The sequence below is a fragment of the Prionailurus viverrinus genome, chromosome C2 (genome assembly GCF_022837055.1).
Source record: "Prionailurus viverrinus isolate Anna chromosome C2, UM_Priviv_1.0, whole genome shotgun sequence".
Lineage (NCBI taxonomy): Eukaryota > Metazoa > Chordata > Mammalia > Carnivora > Felidae > Prionailurus > Prionailurus viverrinus.
This window is the reverse complement of record NC_062569.1, coordinates 153,560,388-153,585,147: the sequence shown is the minus strand read 5'-3', so window position 1 is coordinate 153,585,147 and position 24,760 is coordinate 153,560,388. Positions and strand designations below refer to the sequence as shown.

At 45.2% G+C, this 24,760-nt stretch overlaps 1 protein-coding gene across 1 annotated transcript in view; it reads left to right on the top strand.

The window, feature by feature from the left end:
* The first annotated feature begins 12,601 nt into the window (after positions 1-12,601).
* Positions 12,602-24,760, top strand: part of BRWD1 (bromodomain and WD repeat domain containing 1) — a 131,173-nt gene continuing 119,014 nt past the window's right edge. Inside the window, exons 1-4 of the mRNA XM_047874501.1 lie at positions 12,602-12,798; positions 12,909-12,967; positions 13,115-13,144; positions 13,329-13,388. Of these exons, the coding sequence (XP_047730457.1) occupies positions 12,750-12,798; positions 12,909-12,967; positions 13,115-13,144; positions 13,329-13,388 (198 nt within the window). The 5' untranslated portion in view covers positions 12,602-12,749. The remainder of the gene's footprint in view (positions 12,799-12,908; positions 12,968-13,114; positions 13,145-13,328; positions 13,389-24,760) is intronic.

Here is a 24,760-nt window from a genome sequence, read left to right as displayed (position 1 = left end):
ACCAAGTTATCAAACTTGGCATCACCCAAAACTATCTGAACTGATTATTGTGCACGTCCTAACGTGAAGCAATGGGAACTAAGTTGTGTCACCTATGAGATATCCGTGTCCCAAATGTTTGAACTGAATCTAGTCATGAAGAATAATTGGACAACCTCAAATTATAAAACAGTTTAAGAACATAAAAGAGGGCTCTTACACAAAAATCAGTGTCTAAGAAAAAGGGGAGAGGGTTGAGAGGACTTGTTCTAGAGGCCAAAGAGATAAAACCAAATGGAGTATGTGAGACGAGACTGGATCCCAGATTAAAAAAAAAAAAAAAAAAAAGTGTATATATGTATATATGTGTGATTCTTGTGAGATCAGTGTGATTCTTGATCTCAGGGTTGTATGTTCTAGCCCCTTGTTGGGTATAGAGATTACTTAAAAGTAAAATACACACACATATGCTATACTTGACAATTTTAGACAATTGAAGAAATCTGAATATATGCTGCATAGTAGATAACCTTGAAAGATTTTTTTTATCTTCCTGGGTGTGGTTATGGTATTGTGATCATGTAGGACAATGTCCTTATCCTTTGTCTATACATATTGAATTATTTGTGGTGTTAAGTCATGATGTGTATGATTTAATCTCAAATGGTCCAGTAAAATAAATACATAAAAATAAGCAGGGGGGGCCTGGGTGGCTCAGTTGGTGAAGCGTCCGACCTCAGCTCAGGTCATGACGAATCTCATGGTTCGTGGGTTCAAATCTTGAGTTGGGCTCTGCACTGACAGTGTGGAGCCTGCTTGGGATTCTCTCTTCCTCTCTCCCTGCCCCTCCCCTGCTCTCACTCTCAGTCTCAAAAATAATAAGTAAACTTAAAAAAAAAAAGCAAAAATAAAAATAAACAAATGTGGCAAAAAGTTAGCAATGGATGAACTACGTGATACATCGCTTTTTCTGGTATCACTCTTTCAACTTTCCTATAGGCTTGAGAATGTTCAAAATAAAAAGTTGAGGGGGAAAAATCAAAACAACAGAAGAAGAAGAGGAACACTAGTTAATAAAACCCTGTTATTCCGGTGCTCTGGCCTTGCTAAACTCGCACTGCATTTATTTGGAGTCTGGAAACAGATATTTTTAAAATGTGGATAATTTGGCTGAGGCATCTAAATTTAGATGACGGGGTAGCATGGAGAAATATTTGCCCCTTGAATCAGACGTTGAAAAGGTAAGAGTTTTGCTTGGCAGGGTATACCTTTCCTGCTACTGGCCAGAAGAACACGTTTTCCCTATGCTAACCATGCTTGACTTTTACGGTACAGCTATTCGAGATGCCTTTCTTGCTTACCTAACAGCAGTTAGGACAGACGCTGTCACTCTTCTGGAATGGAAGAGTGTGCAGGGGCCAAAGGTCAGGAATAATGGCAGGAAATCCTACAGACAGTGAGATGCAAGCTCGGCCTTGGGGACACAGAAAGCATCTAACTCATAAACACTTATTTGTAGATGTAGGAGCAGAAGGTAGAATGAGACTGGAATGAATGGAGTCAAAAGAAAGGGCTTGGAAGAAAAACAAAGGGATTTTTGGCCCCGAGGAGGCTTCAAAAATAACGTGTAAGTTTATTGTCAATGATTCGGAAGACGGAAGAGCTCAAGGAAGACAACTAATGACCCAGCATCCGGCCGCACAGTTAGCATGCAGGTCTCTGTATACTTCAGACTGTTTTCTGCACAGGAATAACACTGATGGTGACGACGATGCACTTGCTGTGTGCCAGGTACTGCTTTAAGCAGTAACCCGTGTTTCCTTGGTCGGTGCTCCTGAGTTCTCTGGGGGAACGTGAGAAGGACTGTTCTCCTCTCGTATGCACGACACAGCCCCATGTTCACCTAACTTGCCCACACAACTGATAGGAGGTGGGGCCAGAGTCGCGTCCGTGTCCTCTGCCCACGCAGCCGTTTTGTATACAATGCTTCAAATGTTTGGGGCGCCTGGGTGGCTCAGTCGGTTAAGCGGACAATTCCGGCTCGGGTCATGATCTCTCGATCCGTGAGTTCGAGCCCCGCGTGGGGCTCTGTGCTGACAGCCCAGAGCCTGGAGCCTGTTTCAGATTCTGGGTCTCCCTCTCGCTGACCCTCCCCCATTCACGCTCTGTCTCTCTCTCTGTCTCAAAAGTAAATAAACATTAAAAAAAAAATTAAAAAAAAACAACAATGCTTCAAATGTTTGATAAAAAGGGAGACGGACACTGAATATTGTTTTTATAAATTGCTTTTTAAAAAACAGCCCAATAGAAGGGAAGATAAAATTTAAGTACAGTATGTGTATTTAAGGCATAGGGCTCTTTGTTCTATAGAAATGGATACAAAATTAATGACGTTATCACTAATTTGAAGTTTGTACGTAATAATTCTTTTACCACTTCAAGGAGCTAATTATCTTTATGAGTAACACAATTACACCAAAACACATTCTTTAAACATCTAAGTTAGTAATGGGATCAATGAACTAATTCAACCAAAAATTTGAGGTCTTATACTCTAGGCCTGGCGCCTAGGACATACACTATTTCACTTAATTCTTGTGCAAATCCATATGTAATTATTATCATTTTAGTTTCTCGGATGGAGTGAGGCACAATTCCCCAAAGGTACACCAGCTGGTAAGGGTACGGTCATGAGGTGGGCTTTGTAACCCAGCCATCTTGGTGAACTGAACTTCATTTTTCCAGAATTCTCCCCCTGTATGCATTAGTTAGGGTGGGCTACAAAAGACATTGTGTACCAGGTTGTTTTCTTCTTATAAGAGCCTGTGTGATACCATTGGGCCCACCTGAATAGTCCAGGATAGTCTCCCCATCTGGAGATCCCTAACTAAAGCAAATCTACAAAGTCCTTTTTGCCCTGCGACATAATGTATTCACAAATTCTAGCGGTTAAGATGTGGACATCTCTGGGGAGCCATTATTCTTTAAAAAACATTTTTTTTTAATGTGTGTTTATTTTTGAGACAGAGACAGACAGAGACAGAGAGACAATGAAAGCGGGGAAGGAACAGAGAAAGAGGGAGACACAGAAAGTGAGGCAGGCTCCAGGCTCTGAGCTGTCAGCACAGAGCCTGACATGGGGCTCCAAACTCACAAACCGTGAGATTGTGACCTGAGCCGAAGTCGGACGCTTCATGGACTGAGCCACCCAGGCTCTCCTGAAGATTTTATTTTAAAATTATCTCTACACCCAACATGGGGCTCAAACTCACAACCCGAGATCCAGAGACACATGCTTTACCAACTAAACCGGCCAGGCGCCTCATGGATCCCTCCCATTCTAAAGCCATTCCTGAGCCTGTCCCTTCTCCCGGGACTGCCTATTATTCTGCCCATCCCATGCCAGAGCTGGTGATGGGGTGAAGTTCAGTACCGAATGAGGCTGAGGATCCGATGAATATGTCTGCCTCATACGTGACTTGGTTGATTTTTAAGACGATGTATTTGTAATGTGCCTTGGGTCAAAATGGGGTGTTAAATTCAGGGCTGTACCAAAATGGCGGTATCGCAGGATGCATTCAGAAAAATACTGGGGTGCTTTGTACTTGGTGGCAGGACAATAAAGCCTCTAGAAGAGTCAGGTGGGAAAGAGGACCAGGAAGCTTAAAAAAAAAAAAAATCCCCGGAGACCGGCCAAAAAAAGAGCTTCTTCCATCTGTTGGAATCTTTGCTGGCTGTGGATGGTACAGTCTGCAGCCATGGGTTCTTGTGGGGAGTGTAGAAGGTTCTGGAAAGCCATGCTTGACTGGGATCAAGCAGCAGATCTCTGTCTCCTGCTTTCTGCAGCTGTCAAAGTTTACTTCTGGGTACTTTGTCACTCAGAAAACTTCTTACCTATGGGTCAAACCATCCCCATCTTTTTTTTTCTAATTAAAAATTTTTTTAAGTTTATTTATTTATTTTGAGAGAGACAGAGAGAGAATCCCAAGCAGGCTCTGCACTGTCAGCGTGGAGCCCGATGCAGGACTCGAACCCACGAACTATGAGATCATGACCTGAGCTGAGATCAAGAGTTGGATGCTTAACCGACTGAGCCACCCAGGTGCCTCAACTGTCCCCATCTTAATGAGACAACCATGCAATTAGAACACTTGGGGAGTTGTATCGAGAGAATTCAAAGTAGTAGGCTGGTCATTACTCTTTTTTTGTAAAGATAAAAGAGAAAGCTAAAGAATGTATATACCAGCAGTTCCACAGTTATTAATTAGAAAGCATTAGCCATTTGGGACCAAGATCTGGTTCAAGGTAAACTACGTATTTTATTTATCTTGTCATCATGAAATTGAGTTTCCGGATTATTTACTGCAAAGTGCAAGATGTTCTCCTGTCATGTTCTGCTCTCTGCAAAGCCTTTATAATTAAATTTTGTGGAGCGTGTGCCCTTTGCAAGGTTAGATTTTGGCATAGCTCCCGCTATGGGCTTGTTGCAAGAAATTGTATCCTTTAGCCGTTGTTGTTACGGAAAATGAAGCTACTCACAAAAACCTGTAATGAACGTGCCCACTTTGTGATAATTCTCGTGCTACTTGTGATTGTGTTAATTTCGTGGTATGTCTTCTGTATAAGTAATATGAATACCTGGCCTGCTCAATGTGCTGGTCTCTGCTGTCTTAAAGGCCAATTGGAAACCAACACATGTCCAAGCCACTCAAAGCCCAGTTCTTCCAGACTACAGGCTGGGTCCTATGACAAGAGGGGTTGGTCACGTCTTTCGCTGTCCCGCAGCTGGAAAGATCTGCTGGGTGCAGGAGCCCTAGCCTTGGCAGGAGCGGGTCTCTATGAGCTTTGAGGGCACATGTTTGCTATTAGCACCCCTTTTCCCCCAGCTCTGCCTAGAGGCTTGTGGGTGGCTTTGTGTTAGTTTCCCGAGACTGCTTGGCCTGAACATACTTTCCGTGCCATTTAGCCTAGATCACCAGGGGATGAGGTCAGGGTTAATACAGTACCCTTACAGCTAATGTCCTCTCCTTGGAGACCTTGTGGAAGTGGCTGATTAAAGGCAAGATTTGGGATTCTGGGTTCTTTCTTTCTTTCTTTCTTTGAGAGAGAGTGCACAAGTGAGGGGCAGAAAGAGAAAGGGAAAGAGAAAATCACAAGCAGGCTCCACACTGTCAGCGCAGAGCCCAATGTGGGGCTCAAACTCACGAACCATGAGATCATGACCCAAGCCAAAGTTGGAGGGCATCCGACTGAGCCACCCAGGCGCCCTGGGATTCTGGGTTCTTAACTGAAACATCATCTGAATTTCACCTCATTACCAATATTCCTATCTTGTACCTTTGGTGGCTCTAATTTTTAAAGTGAAGATTATTTTGCGTTAAACTGTGTTTTTATTTATTTATTTATTTATTTTTATTTTTTATCCTACCCTAGGGCAGACTTGCCTATCAGTAAAAAACAGGGACCAGGAAGCTCTCTCCAGCTTGCAAACAGGGGAGTTATTTCTGCAGTTAGGTGTCAAATGTCATCACAGAAAATGGGAAGGCCTTGAGGTAGGCACTTAGCTGTTGCATAACTAGTCACAGGGGAATATTCCCTAGTGAGATGGCCCAGTGACCTTGGAGTGCTACCTTCTCACCCAGCCCCGCCTTCTTGGAATTTCCCTCCATCCTTTGTTCTTTCTTGTAGATTTCCTCTTGGGCCCGCTCACCTCCCCCATAGGCAGGGCCAGTTTTCCTGGTCTCCTCCTCTTTGTGATCCAGGTTGTGCTTGCTTAAGGGAGAGGTGGGAAAGCCAGGGGTGTGTGCTCTGCTCTCTCCTGTGGGGGCTCGGGCTAGCCCCCGAGGGCATGGGGGCACTGGGTGGCCAGGGAGGAGGTGGAGGCCAGGCTGCTTCCCTGGACGGGACGTCCCATCGTCCCATCCGGTGGTCTGGAGGTCTCTCTACAGGAGCCTCCCTTCCTGCTCCTGAACATGCTCTTTCCACACGCCCTTCCTCTCTCCAGGCTCTGATGACTTCTCTCTGCTTTCCAGAGAAGGCAGGAGGCCCACGTTCCGTAGGGCCCCTGTGGGGAGAGATTGCAGAGAGGAAGAAAGCGTCTCTGGTCTTGAGCCAGCTCTATTTCTGCTGGCCTTGACTTCAGAGCCCCGTCTCCAGGTATGTCATGAGCCAACAGGTGGTTGGTGGGCTCTCCACCGACCAAACCACCACACCATCTGAAAAGATTTATGAGGGAATGTTGACAGCAGAAGTATCTCATATTTGAGGGACTGTCTAGTTGAGCAATTTTTTTTTTTTTAATTTCGTGTGTACCCACCCTATATCAGGCTTTGTTGTAGCTGTAGAGATACACCAGAGAGCAAAACAGACAGCACATCTGCCTGCCTTCAGAAAGTGGGAGGAGATAGGTGATCAGTGCCAATGATGAGCACCTTTTACAGCAGGGTAGAAGGTCAAAAGCGTTGCTGCAGAGACAAAGGAAGCAGGCAGGACAGAAGGGAAGTGGGAGTACAGACTGGGGGTAAGTTGTATTTTATTTAGGGTAGTCAGGGGAGGGCTCACAGAAAATGTAACCTTTGAGCTAAGACTTAGAGGAGGTGAGGAACTGAGATGCTGGTTTTCTAGGGGAAGAAGGTTCCTGGCCGGAAGAACAGCAAGTTCAAAGGCCCCGGGGCAAGGGCGTGCCTGGCAAGTCTCGGGAAGGGGAGGCCAGTGTGGCTGCCGCAGAGTGAGAAGAGGGAACCAGAGGGAACCGTAGCGAGACAAGAAGTCACAGAAGCACCAGACAGGCCGGATCGTGGAGGCCTTGTAGGTCTTGGGCCTCTCCTCTGGGTCAGATGGGAGCCATCTGGGGTTTTGAAAAAGGAAGACGTAACTGCCTTAGGTTTTAAGCTGCTACAGGATAAACAGAGAAGCAGGAAGACACTTAGAAAGTTGTTGAGCTCACCTAGGTGAGAAGTGCTTATATCCTAGATAGGTTTTGAAGGTGGGCTCATCAGGGTTTCTGATGGATTCCTTGTGCATGTTTTTTTTTTCTCCATGTTTATTTTGAGAGAGAAAGAAAGGATGAGCAAGGGAGGGGCAGGGAGAGAGGGGGACAGAGGATCTGAAGCGGGCTCTGTGCTGACAGCAGAGAACCCGACGCGGGGCTCGAACTCACAACCCCCCGAGTTCATGAACTAAGCTGAAGTCAGACGCTCAACTGACTGAGCCACCCAGGCACCCCTGCGTGTGTGATTTTAAAAGAGATAATTCTAGGACTTTTGAAAAGAGATTAACAAGGACCAAAACGACTCCGGAAAGGCTTTGTGAAGGAAGAGTTAGGGATCTAGGTAGATCCTTTCAAGCTATAGGACAAGATGCATAGAGACAAGGAAGAGATAGGGAAGTAGAGGCAGCTTTAGTAAGGGACACTAAAGCTTGCTGGGCCCCCTCCAGTGGCTCCTATCTGGCTGGGAAGGGCAGCCCAAGTCCTAAAGGCCCGGGGGAGGCAGAGGTATTAAAACCCAGAGGGGGTGGCTGTATGGAGATAGGGCTGTCCCACATGTACTGTGGCTTTCGTTACAGAAACTGCAGCCACCACCAACCTGGGGCTTGGCAGGAAAGTCACTGGGAAAATAGAAGCCTGCCCTCACCCTCCTCCTGCTCGGCTGTCTCCTACTGGGGTCTTCTACTGGACGGCCCATTGGGAGGATGGCAGAGCCCCCCCGAGTGGTGCAGTCAGCTTTCCTGGGGACACGACCGAGGGGAAGAGGGTAGAAAGCAGAGAGAATATGTTATGTTGTACTTAAGGAAGTGTAAAAGTTGTGATAGGATGAACTGGGCAGGGAGTCAAGGAGGAGACCTTTGAGGAGACTCGTTGGTGACTGAGGGAATGGAGAGAAAAATAATTTTTACGTTAATAGTATCACATGGAGAGCTAGGCATTGTTTAGAGAGCTTTATAGCCAGTTCTTTCTAAAATGCTCACAAACTACTCATGTTTTCTAGCTATCCCATAGCATTAAATAATACATGTGCATGGGTTAGTGCAGTGTTCCGGATATAGAAACCTTCAATTAATGTTATCTATTGTTGTTATCCCCATTTTAAAGGTGATTAAAAAAACACCAAATGAACACTGAGCCACAGAGTTTGCTCAACTACTAAGCTCAAACACAGCCATATTCTGATTCCAGCTCCCATGTTCCCAAGGTCTTGTCCAATCACTCTGTGTTCTAACACCCTGAGAAACGTTTCAAAAGAACTGGTAAGACTTGGACACAGACACGGGCCAGTGCCTGCAACGTGGGAACACGTAGGGACAGAAGCCAGTGACAGGGGAGAGGCAGAAGCCGGGGAGGGGAGGATAATGTGGAAGCAATTTGCTGAAGGAGGCAGGGACGAGTAGCATGAAGGGGACAGCTGGTTGGTTCAGATTTAAAGGGAGGAAGTGGTCCCGAGGGAAGAGCGGACACTGGGAAGAAATGGAGGAGGAGTGTCAGGAATCAGATGCAAGGTCTGCTAGTGACTGGGGGCTTATCAAAAACCAGATACCTTTGTTCTTTTTTTTCCCCCCCAAAGTCCTCTGGAAACCTATCAAGATATTAACTCTCCTACTTCTGAGGGATGTAGCTCACAGAAGCCCGGGAACCAACGATTACCAGATACTGCCTGCCTTAGAGAAGCCTTTCAATACACCATTTTTGTGAAATGAATAAAATGACACAAGTTTCTGCGTGCACTTGATTTCACTTCTGGGTCCTGATGTAGTGTTGCGGAGTCACTCTTCTGTAGGTCCAGTGTCACCTACCCTACTACGTCCCTCAGAACTATGCTATTGTGCATACGTTAACAGTGCCTGCTGGTTGAAACAATCGCTGTTAACATATATTTGCATAAATATATGGATATTAGAATTTGAAGCAGGTATACAATTTTCTTTGTGCGATGTCCACTGATCTCACTTTTTTTATTCTTTCAAAGTTGGCCCTGACTCTGGTTTGCTCACCATTTTCCAGATATGCTTTTTACACTTAATGCTTTTGCGACTCCCAAGTGGTAACTCGGAAGGTCCGGCTGGATTCTTTTTTTTTTTTTTGTAAGATTCTACATCCTTAGGCAAAGAGTTGCATTTTCTAAGCCTCAGTTTCCTCATGCTTAAAATGAGATCAGAATCCACCTCAGAGCTGCCTGTGATAAATGAGATCGTGCGTGTACTTGCGGATTTCCAAGCTCAGCTCTCTCGTGCATAACCTGTGTGATCTTCCGCGAGTCCCCTCTTATTCAGGCTCTGATTCCTCCCTGGTGAAATGTGGCGAGGGGAGAGAGAATTCTGCAGAGCTTGGCTTCGGTCTAAGGTAGTTCTGTCCCAGCTGGGATTGCAGCCTGGCTATGTGCCCTGGGGACCTTCTCAGTCTCTCTAGGCCTCCGCTTTCTCACCTGGGAAGTGAGTACTAATGGCACCTAAGGATCAGTGATGTTCATCCAGGAGAGGGGTTGCTTGCCAGTGACTAAAACGTTGCAGTTCTCCTAGAGCGGAGATGGGTGACAGCATTATAGCTGATGTCACTAGCTGTTCAGATCTCCCAGCCCATGCTTATTTAGCAACTTTTCTAGAATTTAGCCCTCCATATAGCTTTCCTGTGCTGAAACTCAAGCTATTTCCATTTGCCCAAAAGCAAATCTTAGTGTTTGCATTGGGAGTGGCTTGGGTTTAGTTGTGTGTGTGTGTGGGGGGGGTGAGGGATGCATACATGCCTTGTTTGGAGACTCCTGGCAGGTCCCCACTGCAGAGCTGACGATGGAGAGTATATTCCCTTTTCCTCCTCGTCACTGGCTGAAGTGGGAGTCAAATCTGGGTCTCTATCACTTGAGAGTTAAACAGGGGAGATATTCTGCCTCTTGTCAGAATCTTTGTGTCTCCCTTTCGAATATACCAACAGTATTTGTCATGGACATCAGAGTAGGTTGTAAAAGGACTAGCAGGGCCTTTGCAAAGGAAAACTGTCCTTGCTCTGATGTCTTGTAATGGTTTACCAGGCCGCCCACACCAGGATTGTAGTTTTGGACAATAACCAGTACTTGGGATATACATTGTTATTATACGTTTTGGGGCCTATCTTTTCCTTTTTTAATAACTTTTAACTTTTATGACATTGTTACAAAGGGAAATATATTGGGGCTCAGATGGTGGAGTGAGTGGGGGACTCTTGATCTCGGTGTTGTGAGTTTGAGCCCCACGTTGGGTGTAGAGATTGCTTAAAAAGAAAATCCTTGAAACAAAAACAAAAACACACCCCCCCCCCCCCCCCAAAGTGAAATATGCAACTCCTTGGGCAATCTTTTTTATGTCTTTGTCACTTGCTAACTGGTAGTCTTGGTCATTCTGTCCTACAGGAATGTATGTGCTGTAACTTCAAATCATCAAGTTGTGCAAAGCAATTATTTACCTGAACAATCGAGCTACAGCCTGTATGCCCTATCTTTGTGGCACAACCTTGATCTACTCAGCCCCAAACTTGAGACTTCTGACTTCTGATTCCTCATCTTGCTGACTTACTCTCCAGCATATTCCTCATCCTGTCTTTGCCTCTAGGTCCTTATAATCATTGCCCAGATGCATCTTCATTTCTTTCCTATTTAAAGGGTTATCTTATCTAAGTGGTTTTCCTGCCTCTTGGTCTTTAGTCTCAAATCTATCCTAAAATTAAAAAGCACCCTTCCTGGCTTAGAACCTTTCAATTGCTCCCAATTTTAACTTTTTGTGTGTGTGTGTGAACATCCTTTGCCATGTTAACTTCTGACATCATGGGTCCCATCCACACCTCCAAAGTCAACCCAAGTAGTCCTACTAAACTTGAGTTCCTTAAACTTGAAATGTTTCTTATGTCTTGGCCTTTTGTTCAGATGCCTGGAATCCCTTCCCACACAGAGGCTGGGAAGACTCAAACCTAACATCCCCCCCCCCCCCCCCCATAGGCAGGTTGGTTTCCTATCTCTGCCCTAAATTTTGTCATGATTTGCTTACATCTGTTTCTCCTAAAAGACACTGAAATCTTTGATGGCAAAGATATGGCTTATTCTTTCATGTTTGTCTCCATCACTCGATAGTGTTTGCTGAATTAACGGAGCACACTACCGATGCACTTGTCTAAACATGTTTGGGTTGTTCGTCTACAAACATATGTAAAACTTTTGCTATTTGGTGTAAATAATTACGAAAACCAGCAAGACACAGTGCTGACTACACGCTAGGAACACACACTAACCCATAGGGTCGTAAATGCTCACCACCCTACAAAGAAGGCACAAATATTATTTACAGTTTATGTGTGAGAGAAACAGGCTCGGAGGTTAAGTGATTTACTCACACATCTAACAGCTGCACAAGACCCAGGGTCAGCCCCACCACCTGAACCTTATCTGAACCACTACATTTAACCTCCACACGCAGGGGGCAGGTGTGACGCTGAGTGGACATTAGAATGACAATGTACACCCCACTGAGGGTAGGGATATTGGTTTTGCTCTTTGCTGTTTCTTTCGGGCTTAGAATAGGATGCCCTGGATATGCTGATGAATCCAGTTAGGCCAGAAGCCAAGCACGGCAATTAAGAGGCGGCAATTAAGAGGCGAAAGCCCTAGTCCACCGCTTTAACCTCGAATCCTAATGACACGAGGTTCCCCTTTTGTGTCGCCCCAAGTTTCTCGCTTCTCTTCCTCGGAATGGGCTGCTGCCTGTCGGTACCGCCCGCTTCCTCCCACCCCTTTTCCTATCCGGCTAAGTCATCGCCGGCTCCGGGCCGCTTTCCCGGACTAGCGAGGTTTACATCTTCTGCGATGTTCTGCATTTTCCTTAACCATTTCTGTCTGCTGGGTTCTCCCAGGGCTGCGGCTCGGTCTTATGTATCCAACCTGCCGTCTCGGTGGACGTTTGCTGTGCCCTCCAAGCCGGAGAGTGTCCGTGTCCGAGGACCCTCAGCCTCGCGGCCCCCGCCCCCAACCTGTGGCTTCCCCGCATTCGTCCTCCCCCCGCCCCGACCCCCCTGGGAAAGCTTCGGCTGGCCGACGTTCTCCTCTCTGCGGATGGCGCGATTCTCAGTTTTAAGGGTTTCGCGTCCTCGAAGAGAGCGATCTTTCGTGGGGGGCCGGCACACCGGCCCCACAGGACCGTTCGAGAAACGTCCCTTCCGTGAGCCCGAAGAGGGCGACCCCTCCGGACCCCGCTGCGCGTCCCGGGCTTCTGGGCATCCGCGTGGAGAGGCTTCGTTCCGCCCGGGGGCGCGGGAACCTGTCCCCACCCCCACCGCGCCCCCGGCCGGCCCCCGCCCCGGCGCGCCGCCCGACCTCCGCCCCGGCGCCCGCCCCGCAGCGAGCCCGGCCGCCGCGCCGCCGCCTCACAATGGCCGGGGACCGCCTCACCGCGCGCAAGGATCTCAGCCACGCGCGCTCCCCGCCCCCACCGGCCGCCCGCCCGGGCCCCGGCCTTCGCCCACCCTCCACGTTCCCCTCGCGGCGCCCCTGAGACGAAGGAGAAAGAGGCACGGCTCGCCGCTCTAGTCACGGCCCCAGAGTCGGTCGGACGGGGGCGCAGGGCCGTCGCCGCGCGGGGACTACTTTCCCTCTCGCGGAGGGACTACTTCGCGGAGGCATCGGCGTGGCGGCGCGCACGGCATGGCGGCGGCGGCGGCGCGCCAGAGGTAGAGGGACGCCGGCCCGCTCAGGCCTCGGCGCGGCCTACACGCTTCGCTCGCTCGCTCCCGCCCCGCGCCCCGCGCCCCGCGCCCGGCCATGGCGGAGCCCTCGCCCGCCCGACGCCCGGTGCCCCTCATCGAGTCGGGTAAGACGCGCCGCCTGCGCCCTCCCCGCGGCGCCCCCGGCCCGGCCCCGGCCGCGGCCCCCTCCCCGCCGCCCTGCCCGCTCTTGACCCCACTCTCCGTCTTCCCGCAGAGCTGTACTTCCTCATCGCCCGGTACCTATCGGCCGGCCCGTGTCGGAGAGCCGCCCAGGTGAGTGCGGGCCCCGCGGGCGGCGGCGGCGGCGGCGGCCGCGTCCCAGCCCCGGCCCCGCTGCCGCCGCCTGGGGTCGCGGGTGGAGGGCGTCGGGTGGACCCGGGTGCCCCCCGCCTCCCTAACTGCGCGTCTCGTCGGCTGCAGGTGCTGGTGCAGGAGCTGGAGCAGTACCAGGTCTGTGCTTCGTGGCGCCCGCCGCGCCCGCCCCGCCGCGTCCCCTCCGTGCTCCCTCCCTACCCTGCCGGGGCCACTCGCCCAACTCCCCACCCCAGCCCACCCCGCGGCCCCCCGCCCGGCCCCGCGGCCCCCAGCCCGGCCCCGCGCGGTGGTCACTCGTGTGCGTCTGGTGTCTTTGCAGTTGCTGCCGAAGAGGTTGGACTGGGAGGGCAACGAGCACAACAGGAGCTACGAGGAATTGGTGAGATTTTTGACATTTCTATCCCCGTGTTTCCGAACATCCGCTCCCCGCCCCCTTGTCGGGGCTCTGGCTCTTGGGGTGAAGCGATCGAGCCGTGCTCGGGGGGCGTCCCGGGATAGCAGGACTCCCTCGGGAGGTTTTGTTTTGTTTTGGGGTGGTGGGTTTGTTTTGGTAGGAAACAGCCCCCCGGGGGGGGAGGCGGGTGGAAGGTGGGGGCGACCCCGCACCGCGGTTTGCGGTGGGGTGGGTCCCCAGGTGCGGCTGCCTATGGTGAGAGCCGGGGGCGCGCGTGCGCGCGTGCTGGGGTGGGGGAGCGGTGCGCCAGCCATTCAGTGAGCTGCTCTCATCCTTCTGTTTTCGTACCCGACTTGTAACTCGACCTCTGATTGGTCTTCCCTCCTTTGCCCCGCCCAGCTCCTCTAACCACTTGTTCCCTAGGAATAGAATCATTGGTGTCTGAAAGGTGAAGTGTTCTTCTGTTTAGCGTGTTTTTCTTTTCCCTCAGCAGCGTAATAAAAATCTTGCTGCTGTGACAGTATGCAACTCCTCCAGTACTTTTGCCTCTCTGAACTGTACACTTGTTGAATGCCTTAGAAAACTTTTGAGTTTTAATATTGACCTTGCTGTACTTAATGTAGGCTCTATGCAGTTTCTCGTTTTAGAGCAGCATTGGCATAGATTTCAGTTTTCTTTTTATTGTACTTTGTCAACTTTTTTAGTTGCGCTCACGATATAGAGTCCTTTTTTTAAAATGTTATTTAGTTGAGAGAGAGAGAACTCGCGTGCTTGCGAGTGGGGTTGGTGGGGAGGGGCAGAGAGAGAGAATCCCAACCAGGCTCTGTGCTGTCAGCGCAGAGCCCAGTTTGGGCTCCATCCCAGGAACTGTGAGGTCATGACCTGAGCCGAAATCAAGAGTTGGACGCTTAACAGACTGAACCATTGAGGCGCCCCTAGCTTCGGTTTTATCCACTCATTTGCCCTTAGTGAAATAAAACATTTTTTCAGAAAAATATTTTTGCCAATTGGTGTATTAGGAAAAAGGGTTTCTTAGTTGCCAAGCAATATCGGCATCTTGTATGAGCCATATAACTGATGACCAAACAAAAACTCTTGAAAGATCTTTTACTTATGACAGTCATATTATCTGTAACGGAATTTGGTAGGATATGGTCACCATTCTTGGATTAAACAAAAGGACAAAAAGTAAACAAGGGGATTTGTCATCTGCATATGAACAGTTAAGTGTTATTGACACTTAAAGTCTGGAGTAACAAAGGATTCTGTTTCAGTTGTCAATTTTAATGTTTACTGGTGTGGACTTTTTATAATTTTTAATGTTCGTGTTTTTTGAGAGCGAGAGTGTGTGAGCAGGGGACAGGCAGAGAGAGAGGGAGACACAGAATCCGAAGCAGGCTTCAGGTTCTGAGCTGTCAGCATAGAGCGGGATGCAGGTCTCCGACTCAACAACTGCGAGACCATGACCTCAGCCGAAGTTGGATGTTTAACTGACTGAGCCACTTAGGCGCCCCTGGTTTAGATTTTTTAATAGCAAGCACTTAAAATTGAATATTTCCAAGGAAGATTTAAAAAATTCAGCATCATGGCAGAGGTTTTGTTTTCTTGAATTTCTTATTTTGATATTTAAGTCTAGGAAACGTTTAAAGGACTATTCATTGTTTTACTTCTATCGATAAGAGAAAATCGCTTAAATCTTGAGATGCTGTAACTACTGGAAAATGCACTTTTAAAATTTGTGTATATTTTTGGCCTCTTTGTTAGAGGTGCTTAAAACCCCACTTTTAAAATTCTGTTTAAAATTATCCTAGTTCTCTGTGGTATCTCCCTGCGATGTGCAATGCCCTGGGTCATGTCTCATCACCTGGCTCATAGGGTCTGGTGGATAATGTCCTTTACCTTCTCCCGCCTCCACCCATTCCTAGCATTAAGTACGAAGGATGAACTTCTTGTGTATGGGAGAGTTATTTTGTCAGAGTACGTGAGTAGCTGCTAGTTCTCCAGAGTCTGCTCTTTTTTTTTTTTTTTTTTTTAAGTTTATTTATTTGAGAAGAGAGAAAGCATGAGCAGGGGAGGGGGAGAGAGAGAATCCCAAGCAGGCTACACACATTCAGTGCAGAGTCCGGTATGGGGCTTGAACCCCATGAACTCTGAGATCGTGATCTGAGTGGAACCACCCAGGCGCCCCTGCTTTTCATTTAATTAAGAAGTATTTCAGATATACACAAATAATAATGTCATGAACCATTTTTGCTATCTTTACTTTGGCTTCTATTTGAAGTATTTTTTTTATAAATTACCAGTGCAAATCTTCAAACAGAAAAATAGTGAAATGAACCATACTACTTATCAACCTTGTGATTAGCAAAGAATGTTGCATCTGTTACCTCACTCCCCTGGGCTGTATTGTTTTAAAGCAAATACCAGACATTCCTTTATTTTATTAGTTAACATGCTGAAGTATTTTAAGTAAATCCCAGATCTTACATGTCTTCTCTAAATTCTGCATAGCGCGTCTTGAAAAAATCGAAGGGCTATTTCTTAGACCACCGCAGTGCCAGCATCACACACAATCCAAAGAATAATGTTCTTTGATAATGTGTACATGTAGGCATTACACTTATATATCTATAAGTGTATATCTATATATATGTCTGTATGTGTCTAGATCTGTATATCTGGGCATTACATTTATATATCTAGTCCCTACTCAGATTTTCCTTTTGTTCCTTGGATTTCTTTTCTTTCTTTTTTTTTTTTTTTAAGTTTATTTATTTATTTTGAGAGAGAGAATCTCTCCTTGCAGAACCCAACTCAAGGCTAAAATCCATGAACTATGAGATCATGACCTGAGCTGAAAGAATTGGTCGCTTAACCAACTGAGCCATCCAGGCGCCCCTCCTTGCATTTCTTTTTATATTTAGTTCAAATTGGTTTCAGGCACGGTCCACGTATTGTACTGAAGTTACTTTCCATCTCTTTTTTATCTTCCATAGTTTTTGTTCCTGTGCCATTGGTATTCTGAAGACATTTGAGATAGCCTGTAGAATGTTTCACATTCGGGTTTTGTCTGATAGTTTCCTTATGCTATTTGTTTCTTTGTGTTGTTTAATTTACTCCTTTTTCTCAATAATAGTCCTCATTCTTGGATCAGAGTCATCTGGGGAGCTTTACAAAATCTGGATGCCCGGGCCACGTTCCACACCAGTTAAATCAGAATTTTTGTGGTGAGACTGGGTATCGCTATAGTTTGAAACCTTTCAGGTGATTCCAGTGTCACTGTTGACAGAGTTATAGTTTATCTTAGACTTGGGACTATGTTATCATTCCAGCCTGTACTTTGGAAGCAAGATTATTTTTGATACTTAAGACAATTGAGATTCTTTATCTCTCAGTACCTAGCCCTGCGTTAGCAGTTGGGCCTGTGAATTCATAAAATGTAGTTCAGATTTTTATGATTTATAGGTGGTGAACACAAGAGAGGAAGAAGGAAATGGAGCTATAGAGTGGGGCCCGGGAGTGAGGAAGAACTCGATTTGTAGAGGAGCATGTTTAAATGAGGCGAATGTGATTCCATAGACTTCGTAATTTAGTAGTGTGCAGTTTTATAGGCCACTGTCTTCCTTAACCAGTAAATAAAATCTGAAAGTCCTTCTATTGGAGTTTATCATTAGGGGATTTATTGTCATGCTTTTTTAAAAAAAAAAAATAATGTTTGAGTAGGCCTATAGCACAATGAAGACTTAAAAGTTATTTTTATTTAAATATGCAGTTTATTAGAGTTATAAGTAGTAATTTTTCTTAAGTCTTTAAGTTACAAATCTTATAAATTTAGTGATATTTCTAGAAACAAGTTTATTTTATTTTTTACTGTTTAATTTGTAATGAGAATTTAATCTTAAGATATTTAACACCACTTAATTGTCTTAAATTTCCTTGGGCATTTCACCCTATGTTACAAATCTATGATTATTTCAGTCCCCTCAAGATGGCTAACTTTGTCAAATGTGTTACCTTTTTTTTTTTTTAAGCTTATTTATTTATTTTAAGAGAGAGATTCCCAAGCAGGCTCTCTGCATTGTCCATGCAGAATGCAGTGTGGGGCTTGAACTCCCGAACTGTGAGATCATGCCCTGACTGGGCATGAAATCAGGAGTTGTATGCTTAGCTGACTGACCCCATCCAGGTACCCCTAAGTGTAATCTTTCTAAAATTTAACTTTTGTAAATATATTTTAATTTTACTGTAGTAAATTATTCTTTTTTGCTCTGCCAAACATTAAAAATAGTTCAGTCATTACAAAACTTGTTACTATATCAGAATAACTAATTGGCACCAACATATCAATACTTTCTTCTTTTTTTCATTTCTTAGTTGTCGATCTTCTTGGGTTATGAATTAACTCCCCAAATCAAGGTGGGGGTGGGGAAGCAGTATTACCATCGTGAACTCCCTACTGGATTAGGGAATCAGGCTTAAGGTAGATCATAAGGCTAGACTTGGAATTTGGGTGCCTAGTTAGATAGACTCTACTCGTGTGTCAGGTTGATCGTTTTTAATGGCAAACTTCCTTATTTACCTGTTTAAAACAAAAACAACTTTATTGGATAACTGTATTGTAACTGACTCCACTATTTTGTTTTCATTGTCGGATTCTAGCGCTAACCTCTTTCCTCTGGGGATTCTGCATTTCCTTTGTAGTTGACTATAGCGATTTATTCTATAGGCATTTCATTGATAATTTGGGAACACTTGATGATCATGGCAACATGATGACAAGTTACTGCCTAGCAATGTAACGTTATAGACATTAGAAACTTGGGTTTTTGTGCCGGGTATATGGGCTGTAATCCTGATTTGTGCTGCCTAGCAGGTGTTTAATCTTACGCAGTTTGTTTATTATTTACTTATTTTTTATTTATTTTTTAATGTGAAATTTATTGTCAAATTGGTTTCCATACAACACCCAGTGCTCATCCCAACAGGTGCCCTCCTCAATGCCCATCACCCACCCTCCATCAACCCTCAGTTTGTTCTCAGGTTTTAAGAGTCTCTTATGTTTTGGCTCCCTCCCTCTCTAACCTTTTTTTGTTTTTTCCCTTCCCCGCCCCCATGGCCTTCTGTTAAGTTTCTCAGGATCCACCTAAGAGTGAAAACATATGGTATCTGTCTTTCTCTGTATGACATTTCACTTAGCATAACACTCTCCAGTTCCATCCATGTTGCTACAAAAGGCCAGATTTCATTCTTTATCATTACCAAGTAGTATTCCATTGTGTATATAAACCACAATTTCTTTATCCATTCATCAGTTGATGGACACTTAGGCTCTTCCATAATTTGGCTATTGTTGAAAGTGCTGCTGTAAACATTGGGGTACAAGTGCCCCTATGCATCAGCACTCCTGTATCCCTTGGGTAAATTCCTAGCAGTGCTATTGCTGGGTCATAGGGTAGATCTATTTTTAATTTTTTGAGGAACCTCCACACTGTTTTCCAGAGTGGCTGCACCATTAGGCAGTTTATTTAATCTCTACCTCAGTTTCTTGAGCTGTGCAACAAAGATGATAATAATTGTATCAAAGCATTGGTAAACATGGGAAAAAAATGGCCTTCAGTGCCCGGCACACAGTAATAATCAGCATTTACAAGTAATGCTGGTAGAACAAAAGTCATGATTGTGTAGCCTGCCCCTTCCCTTAATTTATATTGGTAGGGTCTTAATGAGATAATAAAATACAGTCTCTCTGAACTCTTATGTCTAAATGAATGATACCTGCCACTTAACCCCTTTATGGATGAACACAATGTGGGATGGGGCACTGATGGTACTTTGTAGCTCAGTGCTGAATAATGGTAGTGCTGTTGCTACATGTGAGTCACCCAGCCTTGACTGTGCTCCTTTATTTTAAGCCCTACTCCCAACATGGGGCTTGTACTCAGTATCCCGAGATCAAGAGCATGCTCTACTGACTGACCCAGCCAAGCACTCCAACTGTGCTACTTTGAAAGAATAGTTATTACTTTGTTCTCAGAGGCTCACCTAATCATAACATTTATTTGCATCTAAGGGACAAGTCACATGACTTTTTTCGTTTCAGATCTTCTAAATTCTGTCGCCAGCTAGTTCTGTTGGTTTCTGAGAAGGATTGTGGATAATCTCCAAGTGTGACTGTAGAGTTGTCTTTTTTCTTTTTCCAGTTTTTTATTTACGTATGTTATTAGGTATAAACAAATATATAATTGTTATCTTTCTCTTGAATTGACTTCCCCTCTTTTTTTTTTTTTTTTTTAAGTAGACTTCATTTTTTAGAGCAGTTTCAGGTTCACAGCAAAATTGAGCAGAAGGTAGAGATTTCCCCCTGTAAGCGCACAGTCTCCCTCATTATCCGCATCCCTCAGAATGGTATGTTTGTTGCAGTCGATGGAGCTATATTGACCCATCATAATCCCCCAAGTCCTTAGTTTCCATCATGACTCTCCTATGTTTACATTAGGTACTCTTAGTGTTGTACCTTTTGTAGGTTTAGACAAAAGACATGTACCCACTAATAGAGTATCATACAGAGTAATTCTGCCCTAAAAATCCTCTGTGCTCTGCCTGATTATCCCTCCCGCCCTCTCAACCACTGATCTTGTCCCTGTTTCCATAGTTTTGTGTTTTCCAGAATTTGACTTTTTTTTTTTTTTTAATTGGGAAATGTTCTTTATCTCATAAAAGCTTCTCACCCCCAAGTCTGACTTGGCCTCACTTCACTACAGCCTGCCCAGCTTTCTTTCCATTAGTGATGGTGTAGCACATCATTTTTTGTTTTCTCTCCTTTTAGTAAAGCCATTTCCCCATGTGCTCATTTCTAAGTATGGTTCCTGTAAACAACATATGGTTTTATTATTCAGTCTTTTAGTTAGAGTCTTCAAACTATTTGCAATTTAATTAACTTACATAATTACTTAAAATTGTGTGAAGTCTACCAGGTACCTGTTTTTATATGTGTTCCATCTCTTTAGTACTGCTCTCTTTTGGATTATTACACTGTTCTTTATTGCTTTCTGGCTATATACCCTTTTATTATTATTTTAGTGGTTACTCTAGAGGTTACAAGTTACTTCACCACTTCCCAAATCAATAAAGTTAAAACTGTTAGTTGATACCCTTTTGTCCTTTGGACTATTATGGTATTTTATGTATGTTATGAATTTTCCAGATATTATTGCTGTAGTTTTAAAGTTGATATTCATTTGCTTACCCCCCTGTATACCTTTCCTGGTATTTTTAGTTCATTCTTGTCTTCCCATTTGTCTTATCTGTGATTATTTTTCTTCAGTCTGCACAACTTATTCTGTTATTTTTTTTAATGAAGTTTTGTTGGCAATGACTTTGGTTTTCCTTTAATTTTTCCTTTTAATTTTTTTGGTCGGAAAACATTTTTGTTTTTATTTAAAAAAATTTTTTTAACACTTATTCATTTTTGAGAGACAGAGACAGAGTGTGAGTGGGGGAGGGGCAGAGAGAGAGGGAGACACAGGATCTGAAGCAGACTCCAGGCTCTGAGCTGTCAGCACAGAGCCTGACGTGGGGCTCGAACTCACAGACTGTGAGATCGTGACCTGAGCTGAAGTTGGGACGCTCAAGCAACTGAACCCAGGTGCTCTGTTATGTGTTTATTTTTAAAGATTGTTTTATTTATTTTTTAAGATTTATTTATTTATTTTGAGAGAGAGTACAGCATGCAAGCAGGGGAAAGAGAGAGAGAGAGAGATGGAGAGGAAGAATCCTGAGCAGGCTCTGCAGTGTGGAGCCAGATGCAGGGCTTGAATTCATGAACCATGAGTTCAAGACCTGAGCTGAAATCAGGAGTCCTAATGCTTAACAGACAGAGCCACCTATGGTGCCCCTTAAAGCTTGTTTTAAAGGTGAAATTCTGATTGGTGTGTTTTTTTTTTTTTTCCTTGTAGCACTCCATATTAAAAAATTGGCATTCTTACTATTTCCCCTTTCAAGATAATGCTTTTTTTCCTGGTTGCTTTTTAAGATTTTCATTTTGCCTTTGGTTTTCAGCAGTTTTACTGTGATATACTGTAGTTGTTACCTATTGCTGCATAACTGGCTACCCCAAAATATAGTGGCTTAAAACAACGAAGATTGTACTTGCAGGCTCAGCTGAACTGAGTCCTCTCAATCCCTCTCAAGGCTGTAATCCAGGTGTTGGCCAGATCTGGGGTTTCAACTGAAGACCTGACTGGAAGGGTCTGTTTCCAAGCTCACATAGTTTTTGGCTGGATTCAGTTCTTGGAGGGGGTTGGACTGAGAAGTCTCAGTTCCTCCTTGTCTGTTGGCCACTCTCAGCTTCTTGCCACTTGTCCAAAATGGCAGCTTGATTCATCAAAAGGTGAAAGCAGAATAGGCAATAATAGTCTGCTAGTTAAGACAGCATAGTCTTCTGTAACCTTACAGGGGAAGTGGTATCGATACCCTCCACGTTAGCTGTATTCTGTCAGTTGTAAGTAACCTACTCAAGGGGAGGGGATTTCATAAGGTTGGCAGTACCAGGAAGTGGGGGTCATTGGAGGCCATGTCAGAAGTTGCCTGCCTCCTCCAGGCATGTAGGTGGTTTTCTTTGGATTTACTCTGCTTGAGGTTGTCCGAACTTCTTGAACCTATAGGATATCAAATAGTCTCGTGTGTAAAGTTCAAAATGGGGGGGGGGGGGCACCTGGGTGGCTCAGTTGATTGAGTGTTCGGCTTCAACTCAGGTTGTGATCTCACCGTTTGTGGTTCAAGCCTTGTATCAGGCTCGCTGCTGTCAGCACAGAGCCTGCTTCGGATCCTTTGTCCCCTTCTACTCTGTCCTTTGCCTGCTTGTGCTCTTTCTCTCTCTCAAAAATAAATAAACCTAAAAAAAAAAAAAAGAGTCCCAAATGAAAAGAATGGAAGAATGAGGCAGAAGAAGTATTTTGAAGAGATAATGGTTGAGCATTTTTAACATCTGGGGCCTTCTCTGGGACCACTGTTGACTACTTCCTCTCTTGGTTACGGATCACATTTTGCTTTGTTGTGTATCTCATCTGTATCTCCTCCTCTTTTGAAGTATGTTGGGCTGTTCTGTGTGAAAAGAGTAGAGGTTTAGGTAATGTAATCGGTCTCGGTAAAGGATGCCCCCTTTTCTCTCAAGTTCTTAGTGCTGGGGGCTGAGTTATCTACGTTGTGTCGTGTTTGGTGGTCTCTGGGCTTTGTGGCAGCTGTAGTTGCAGTCAGTTCATTGGCATCCCACGGTTTAAGGATGGGACCAGGACTTGCCTCTCCAGCAGAGTTTGGGGTTTGGGCACAGGTGAGATTCCTGGGATGTCTGTGTCATAGCCAAGTTGCCAGCTTCCCAAACTTTGTAAGATCTTGCTCTGTTTTATAGCTCAGTTGCCGACTTTTTTGAGTTGCTGAGATCTCTTTGCTTTCCAGTTCTGCCCTCGGCTTTCTACTCTGCTGTCGCATCCCTAGCGTTCAGAGGGTCTCTGGAGCGCACTTGCAGTGGACAGGGGGCTCCCCCAGCTGTTCCGCATCCCGTCTTTCGCCCCGTGCAGTTGGTGACTCTGTCCCGAGGCCCCAAGCATTCTCCTCCTCAGGCATCAGGCATGATAGCCGGCAGGTGGCCATGAAGTTTAAAAGGTTGGCAGGTTTTTCCTTATTCAGTTTTTCCTGTCTCTCTGCTACAGATCAAAGCAGCTGTGAATCTTTTTCTGGTCACAGACGGGCTCACCAGTTTCTGGGGTGGAGTTGATGCAGACGTGTTTTGTCAGCTCAGTGATGGGTTAAAACATTATTTTTAAGCTAAACCAACCTGTTCTCATTGTTCAAGTGAGGGCAGTAGCTTCAGACATTATCTCTTTTTAATGGTTGGAATATGTGACTACATGCGGGGCATGTAACTGCAGTCTTCTGCGGGTGCACCTGTCCTTCCTGGCAGTAGTGGGTTCTCAGTGTTTATTGAAGGAGTTAAGGTGGCTTAATGCTTAAGGTGTGTTTTCTTTCTAAGAACCGATCATCACTAATTTGGTTATTAAATGATTTTTTTTGGTACGATCTTTTATTAAAATCTCTCAGGTCTGCGCTTCATTTGTAGGTCAGAGCAACTTACGGCACCAGAATGGCTGTGAAACATGGAAGTTATACGTCTTTTTTTTTTTTTTTTAATTTTTTTTTTTTTCAACGTTTATTTATTTTTGGGACAGAGAGAGACAGCACATGAACGGGCGAGGGGCAGAGAGAGAGGGAGACACAGAATCGGAAACAGGCTCCAGGCTTTGAGCCATCAGCCCAGAGCCTGACGCGGGGCTCGAACTCCCGGACCGCGAGATAGGGACCTGGCTGAAGTCGGACGCTTAACCGACTGCGCCACCCAGGCGCCCCCTTTTTTTTTTTAAAGCTCTTTAAACCATTTCATTAGGAGCGTACAAAATAGAATCATTCAGTGATTATTTACTATCTTTCCTTTATTATGTAGAAGTGGGAAAGTGGCATGTTGAGCGCAAAACTTTTGTGTTAATGTTATGTAATAACCATAGCAGCATAGGATGAATTATGCGTGGGGTATTCAGAATTTGGCGGAGGCTTTGACTTTGCTTGTTATTGGTAATGGGGTGGGTGAATGACATTTGGATGTTAGACTCTAGCTACTTAGAAAAAATTCTCTATGTTGATTTTTTTTTATTTTTGAGAGCGAGGTCGCACACACGTGTGGTGGAAGGGGAGAGGGAGGGAGACAGAAGGATCCAAAGCGGGCTCTGTGCTGAAAGCAGACACCCTGATGTGGGCTCGAACTCGCTGAACCACAAGATCGTGACCTGAAGTTGGATACTTAACCGACTGAGCCACCTGGGCACCTACCTCTCTCTATGTTGATTTTAATCGGTTTGCATATATTTGGCTTTAAAAACTTCCAGGGGCCACTTCGGCTCTAAGACTTTTGATGCTCCTTAATTATCTTGTTACTTGGCATTTTTCTTAGGATGCAGGATAGCCGATTGCAGTGATGCAGTGATGCGGGGAGTTGTGACCCTAGACAGCCTGGGTTCTTACTTTTAGCTTTGCCGTTTATCAGCTCTTTGGTTCTGGGCAGGTTCTTTGGTGTCTGTGCTTGTGTTTTCTCACCTGTAAAATGAAGGTGAATAGTTTGGAGGTATAGTAAGTGAGCGTATATAAAGTTCTTAGAACAGCATCAGGTAGTAATCACCGTGTAAGTGTTAACTATTGTCAGTAACGAAGAACTGAATGAGTCAAAACCTTAAAATACTTAGAAGTGTACCTTGTACGTTGCAAGTGTGTAGTATTACCTATTGTTTTTGCTTAGAAAGTACCTTGTCCCA